We start from the raw sequence: 6,854 nt of genomic DNA, 5'->3' as shown, positions 1-6,854 counted from the left end.
AGGGAATGGAGCCAGTGCTGGCTCTGCCGGCTTCCAGCAGGACCAAACTTCGCAAGGGGGCTGTAGCTTCTTGCATCAATTGACAAGCTGGTGCCTGCAGCTGGCCCTGTCTAGGGGGAAGGGGGAAGAGCGAGGGCACGGCAGGCTCAGGGGAGGGGGCAGGAAGGGGTGAAGTGGGGGCAGGGCCTATGGCAGAGCCAGGGGTTGAGCAGTGAGCACCCCCCGGCACATTGGAAAGTTGGTGCTGGTAGCTCCAGCCCCGGAGTCGGTGCCTATACAAGGAGCCGCATGTTAACTTCTGAAGAGCCGCATGTGGCTCCGGAGCCACAGGTTGGCCACCCCTGATCTAGATAGTCCCAGTGCTAGTGCCCCTCGCGGAGATATAACCCACCAAGACCCAGCATGCGTCAATCCCACCATAGTCTGTTGTGAAAGGAGCTGGTGGGGGTCACCCCAGTGTCTAGGAGCCAGATGCCCCCATCGTGAGACCATCTTGTTAGGCCCAAAAACCGAAAAACATGTTTATCTCGGCTTCTGCTTGTTATTCCAGTAAACATGCTTATCTCAGTTCTCACTGTCGTTTCCCATGCATGAAGCTGCACGTATACAGGATGTATAGAAAATATATGGAAAAGGGGAGGGGTTGGACGGACCCTGGGAAAGGAATGTGAAGGACGGAAAGCTAAACGGATGTATCCTGATTACTACTAGAACTGAATTTAAACAATGCATAGGTTAGCAGAATTTGAACACGCTAAGTTGTTTGTCTCTCTGTATAAAAGAAGCCCAGTTGTGCTTGTAAGGTGTGTTCCTCCCTCTGGCATGAGTCGAGGGGGACACCCGCTCAGCTGACTGATCAATAAAGAACTTGAAGCCGTCTTCTAGACTCCCGTGCCTCCTTGGGGTAATTGGGCAGCTCCAGGGGGAAACGAGCCCATTTGGCTAACAATCTCCCAAGGAGATGAACTGCAGGGACTCAGCCTTCCCCGATCCCTCTGGGGCAGTGTGAGGGGGCCTGGAGCTGCTGCTGCCTGTAATGGGATTGAGAGATTTCAGTCACCAGGGCTTTCCTTCTCACACCCCCCCCCTCCTGGGACATATAGGGACACATGCTGGGGAGGAAGGATGGCCTAGTGGTTGACACCAGTGAGAGCTGGGCCCAGGTCCCTCCCTCTCTTCCCTGTCATGTGCTGCGGTGGCGAAGCGGTTCAATGTGTCTGTGAGACGCCGTGCTGCCAGTTAGGAGGGGAGGTGAGTGTGACCTGTTACCCTTCTCTCTCTCTCTCTCTCAGCTGCAGTCCTGCAGGTGGTCCTGAACTCCATCATCAAGGCCATGGTGCCCCTGCTCCACATCGCCCTACTGGTCCTCTTCATGATCATCATCTACGCCATCGTCGGGCAGGAGCTGTTCAAGGGAAAGTTGCACAAGACTTGCTACTACATCGGGACAGGTCTGGAACGTGGGCGACCCTCCCACCAGCCGGGGGGGCCATGCCATAACCCTCCCAGCCACACCATATAGCCATATAACCATATGACGTGGCTGGGAGGTGTATGCCATATCTGGTGGCGTTATATGACTACATGGCATGGCGGGGAGGTGTATGGCATGGCTGGGAGGTGTATGGCATGGCTGGGGGCATTATAAGGCTATATGGCATGATGGAGAGGTATATGGCATATCTGGGGGCATTATATGGCTATATGGTGTGGCTGGGAGGGTTATGGCATGGCTGGGGGAGTTATATGGCTATATGGTGTGGCTGGGAGGGTTATGGCATGGCTGGGGGAGTTATATGGCTATATGGTATGGCTGGGAGGTGTATGGCATGGCTGGGGGCGTTATATGGCTATATGGCATGGCTGGGAAGGTTATGGCATGGCTGGGGGCGTTATATGGCTATATGGCATGGCTGGGGGCATTATATGGCTATATGGTGTGGCTAGGAGGTATATTGCACTGCGCCAGAGCCCTCCTCTGGGTGGGGCTGGGGGCTAAGGCACAAGCAGCAGCAGGAGTGTAGTTGTCCTTCTCCTCTGCTCAGCCTGACTTCTGTGCTTCGGTTTCACCCTCAGATATCATTGCCAAAGGGGAAATGGAGAAGCCATCCCCGTGCACCACCACCGGCCACGGGTATCACTGCACCCTCAACGGCACTGAGTGCAGGAGTGGGTGGCCAGGGCCCAACAACGGCATCCCCCATTTTGATAATTTTGGCTTCGCCATGCTGACTGTGTACCAGTGCATCACCATGGAGGGCTGGACGGAAGTCCTCTACTGGGTAGGTGAAGGCCTGAGCCCGCTGGCTGCGAGGGAGGAGACGCCGGCACGCTCTTTGAACAAGAACATGGTACTAAGCGGGTTGGGCTGGCCAGGCTTCCCAAATGGTGGGGATCCTTCCGGGGCAGCGAGCCCCGCAGACTCTGCAGCTACTGGATGATGTATCCACTGAGCAATGAGCTCCCAGGGAGAAGGTGGAGCAGAGTGTTTGAACCCTGCCTAGCCAAGAGAGTCCCTGTCCAAGTACCGCTGAGACTCTCAAACGAACCCCACCCTTGCCTTAAAAGACAGGAGCCTGGTGGGAGCGAGTCCTCGGACGGCTCCTCAGCTCTGGAGCTCAGGTATAAGCGACCATAAACTTGCCCTCCAAGCCACGAAGAATGGTAGGGGAGGAAGGATGGTGTGACGGCTCAGGGACAGGCTGGGAATTGCAGAGCTGAGTTCCAGTCCCGCCTCTGCCTCTGGAAAGCGCTTGGTGTGTTACCCTTCTGGGCATCCTTTGTTCCCAGGAGTGTGGGCTGAGGGCAGCTTGAGACACAGGTTGCTGGGCCAGTGTCTGATATTGTATCTGGTGGCTTTTAATAATACCACCACCTAGCTCTTATACAGTGCTTTTCACCATTAGATCTTAAAGCATTTCACCGTCATTAACCCCCCCTGCCCCACTCACCCCCCGGGAGGCAGGCAGGACAGTGCTATTATCTCCATTGCACAGATGGGGAGCTGAGACCCAGAGGCTAAGTGACTTGCTCAAGGTCACACAAGGAGTCTGTGGCAGAGTAGGGAGTTGGGTCTTCAAAGCCTTAAACTAGTGCCCTAACCACTGGGTTCCTGGGAGGAAGGCTGGTCAATGAGTAGGGACAAGTCTGAAACCCGGGAGACCCAGGTTCAATTCCCTGCTCTGCCACAGACTCCCATTGTGACCGTGGGCAAGTCTCTTAGTCGCTCTGTGTCTCAGTTCCCCATGCGTAAAGACTGTGAGGTGCTCAGCTACTCCAGTAATGGGCTTACCTGAGCCAGGTGGATTTGGTTCTCCCCCTGGATCTTCATCTGCCTCTGTCCTGCTCAGGTGAACGACGCCATCGGGAACGAGTGGCCCTGGATCTATTTCGTCAGCCTCATTCTGCAGGGCTCTTTCTTCGTTCTCAACCTGGTGCTGGGCGTGCTCAGCGGGTAAGGCGTGTGGACTGCATGGTGCCGCTCTCCTTTCTATCTGTCCCAGCAGGGGTCTGCCCTGAGGGAGGGGCCGGGCCCTTATTGAGTTTGGGGATATGAACAGAAAGTTTGAAGGGGGTTTTTAACCTTTTTCTTCCCTTCTTCCTTGGTACCTTGGCTATCAAAGCTATCAAGCCTTGTCTTCCCTTTTCTCTTGGAGAACTCTTTGGATGACTCAGGAATGTGGAGCAGGGGCGCTATCAGCCCTTAATTGAAGGGACAGGATGGTGGAATTCTTAACACAGAGAGCTTTTCTCCCCAGTCTTAACAAAACCAGATAATGAACACATTGTAATTATTCAGTTGTATTGTGGTAGCACCTAGCAGCCCCCATTCTGGCCCAGGACCCCATGGTGCTAGGTGCTGTGCAAACACAGAACAAAAAGACAGTCCCTGCCCCAACAGCAGTTTTAAATAGTCCCTGTAAAATTCCCTTCCCTTCTCAGTTAACCAGGTGTCACTTCCTTGGTCCCTGCAGTGTCACAATCTTACTAGTCCTCGAGTCTTCCAGCGTAGCCAAGACATGAATTAAAGCAAACGGGTAAAATACCACTGAAAACAAATCCACCCGTCCTTTCCAGGCCTGCTTTATCCCTCAGAAGGGAGCAAAAAAAGGCCAAGCCCAATGTTTTTCCCCCTTGACAGGTCACCTTTACTATGGAGAATGTGGGAAAATGGGCACAGCTGGCAATCTCTCTGCACCCTCCAGCTGCGTGAGCTTCCCCTTTAGCTCTGACACTCTGTTATGATTTTCTCAAGGCTTTCCAGTATCGGATACTCCTGTGTGCCTCAACAGCAGCAGTGGGGACAGCCATTAGTGCTCCTAATGTTAACCTGCCCTCTTTACAATCTAGCTGTAGTAGTTGGTTCTGTGGTGTCCTGTGGCAAGGAGTTCCACAGGATGATAAAAAAATGGGGAATAGGGTGGGGGTCTGGGACACAGAACTCTGGGGCTCTAATCTGACACTGACTCACCGCTATCAGCCCCCAGCTGATCAGGCTGTCCTGTGAGTGGTGGGGCAAACCACACTCTGAGTAGTTACCTGCGGCCCTGCTGGAAGGAGGGCGTGGAGAGTGCAGGGTCTGAGCCCTCCTGCCACGAGACAAACCAGCAGCTCAGCCTGTCCTTTGGGACCCAGCGAGGCTCCTCACAGCTACCCGGAGCAGGAGCAGGAGCCCGCTCTGCCAGAGGGGTCCCAGAGACACAACAGAGCTGGGAGCTGAGAATGCCACAGGATTCATGAACCTCACTTCCCTAGGTTGGGATATTTGGTGGCAATAATGAAAATGGGGGGAAGCTGGGCATGGGGTTCACCTGGCTCTCCAGATCTATCTAGGTAGGTACTTATCTGCCCTCATCACCATAACATCAGAGCAACGGATTCCTCCTCACGCCCCCTGTGCGGCAGGGCAGCATCCTTATTCCTGTTTCATGCATGGGGAACGGAGACACGGAGGGGCTAAGTGCCAGGCCCATGGTTGCACAAGACATCTGTGGCAAAGCCAGGAACTGAGTACTAGGATGTGTTTCCTAATGGAGAGCACACTTGAATGGGAATCAGGAGACGTGGCTTCTACTCCCAGCTCTGCCACTGGCCTGCTGGGAGACCTGGGGCAAGTCATGTCCCTGGCCAGTGCCTCAGTTTCCCCACCTGTGAGATGGGGACAAGGAACATGGCCTCTTTTGCAAAGCACTTTGAGATCTACTGATGAAAAACTCCACAGAAGAGCTAGGCATTATTCTTATCATCTCCTGTCTAACACCTGGTCCCAGGACCACACGGGAGACATTTGGCCAAGCGGAGATGAGATGATGGAGTGTCCCCCTCCAACTGAGCAAGGCATTCCCCTCATCACCCTGCCCCCCATTTCTGCTTGTGCGCCCCAGTGGCACCCCTTGACGTAAGCAGCCTGTGTGCCTCTCCTCACGCTAGATACTGGACCTCTCTGAGCAACCTGGTGGCATCCCTGCTAAACTCGGTCCGCTCCATCGCCTCCCTGCTCCTCCTCCGCTTCCTCTTCATCATCATCATCATCTTCTCCCTGCTGGGGATGCAGCTCTTCGGCGGGAAGTTCGACTTTGAAGACATGGAGTTGCGGCGCAGCACCTTCCATAACTTCCCCCAGGCGCTTATCAGTGTCTTCCAGGTACGGGGCATGGGGTGCAGCGGGCATCAATCCCGCTGGTCTAACGCATAGAGGAGGGGCTGAAGTCAGGATACCTGGGTTCTTTTTTGGGCTCTGGGGGACAGTGTGACTTAGTGGTTAGAGCAGGGAACAAGGAGTCAGGACTTCTGGGTTCTGTTCTTTCTGGTCCAGTGGAATGGTTCTACTTGACCTGTTCTTTCACTCACCCCGTCTCCCAGATCCTGACCGGAGAAGATTGGAATTCAATCATGTACAATGGGATCATGGCTTATAAAGGGCCCTCCTTCCCCGGCGTGCTGGTATGCATTTACTTCATCATCCTCTTTGTCTGCGGGAACTGTATCCTCTTTCTAGCCAGTTGGGGAGTAACAGCTGGGCGTTTTCTTGTCTTATCCAGCACAGTCACATCTAGGTTCAAGTACACATCGGGGAAGAGCTATGGGGCTGGGTATGGTATGTTCAGACATCATAGTACCAGGAGTGAGGGAAATGATGAAACAGGAGTGGGGGTTAAAAGGGATGAAAAAATCCGTTGGGACACCAACAGAGATTCACTGGTGACAGCCAAGAGGCAGCTGTCATGGGTACACATAGGGCTCGTTGCTGAACCTGGGGTTCTCCCCACCTGCCTGCGTACATTGCTTAGTGTCATCACACAGGCTCTCGCTAAGCCTGGGCCATGGAAGGGACTCATTCCTTACATATGAGCATGCTCCCTAAGCTCCTTAGCCCCACCCCCTCTCAGATATCTGCTCAATGTCTTCCTGGCCATCGCTGTGGACAATCTGGCCGAGGCCGAGAGCCTGACGTCGGCCCAGAAAGCCAAAGCCGAGGAGAAGAAGCGGAGGAAAATGTCCAGGTCGGTGCTGCTCTCTGCTGCTTAAAAGCGGGAACCCCCAAGGGCCCAGGGCTTGCAAATCAATGTGAGCTGCTGGTCTTGGGCATCATCTCAGCAGCATTCATTGCATCTCTGCCATGGCCTCACTCCTCACCTCTCTTTTGTGGTTCCCCCGTCCAGAAGTTACCCAGAGAAATCTGAGGAGGAAAAGCTCCTGCTGGCCAAGAAGCTGGAGCAGAAAGCCAAGGAATCCCCACCACAGCCAAGGTCAGTGCCGCGACCCCTCTGAGCTCGTCTGAACAAATGTCTAGGGGAACTTTCCCTGGCAGTTGAGGAGTACGGTACCCAGCAGTAATGTCTTCCCATTATTTG

The 6,854-nt window shown here is 54.2% G+C and overlaps 1 protein-coding gene across 1 annotated transcript; it reads left to right on the top strand.

Moving 5' to 3' along the window:
* Nucleotides 1-492: 492 nt before the first annotated feature.
* Nucleotides 493-6,763, top strand: LOC135979966 (voltage-dependent L-type calcium channel subunit alpha-1S-like). The gene is made up of 8 exons (XM_065580067.1): nucleotides 493-904; nucleotides 1,293-1,451; nucleotides 2,077-2,282; nucleotides 3,351-3,454; nucleotides 5,431-5,644; nucleotides 5,863-5,983; nucleotides 6,390-6,503; nucleotides 6,663-6,763. Exons 2-7 carry the CDS (start codon nucleotides 1,334-1,336, stop codon nucleotides 6,449-6,451), a joined length of 825 nt encoding a protein of 274 aa, XP_065436139.1. The 5' UTR covers nucleotides 493-904; nucleotides 1,293-1,333; the 3' UTR covers nucleotides 6,452-6,503; nucleotides 6,663-6,763.
* The last annotated feature ends 91 nt before the right edge of the window (nucleotides 6,764-6,854 follow it).

This window comes from Chrysemys picta, unplaced genomic scaffold (assembly GCF_011386835.1).
Source record: "Chrysemys picta bellii isolate R12L10 unplaced genomic scaffold, ASM1138683v2 scaf1468, whole genome shotgun sequence".
Lineage (NCBI taxonomy): Eukaryota > Metazoa > Chordata > Testudines > Emydidae > Chrysemys > Chrysemys picta.
The sequence above is the reverse complement of the archived record's forward strand: the minus strand, read 5'-3'. Positions and strand labels throughout refer to the sequence as shown.

Coding starts and splice junctions, on each gene's coding strand:
- LOC135979966 (XM_065580067.1), top strand. CDS start 1,334: ATGGTGCCCCTGCTCCACATCGCCCTACTGGTCCTCTTCATGATCATC. Junction 3,455..5,430: donor GTGCTGGGCGTGCTCAGCGG/GTAAGGCGTGTG, acceptor TCCTCACGCTAG/ATACTGGACCTCTCTGAGCA. Junction 5,645..5,862: donor CGCTTATCAGTGTCTTCCAG/GTACGGGGCATG, acceptor CCCGTCTCCCAG/ATCCTGACCGGAGAAGATTG.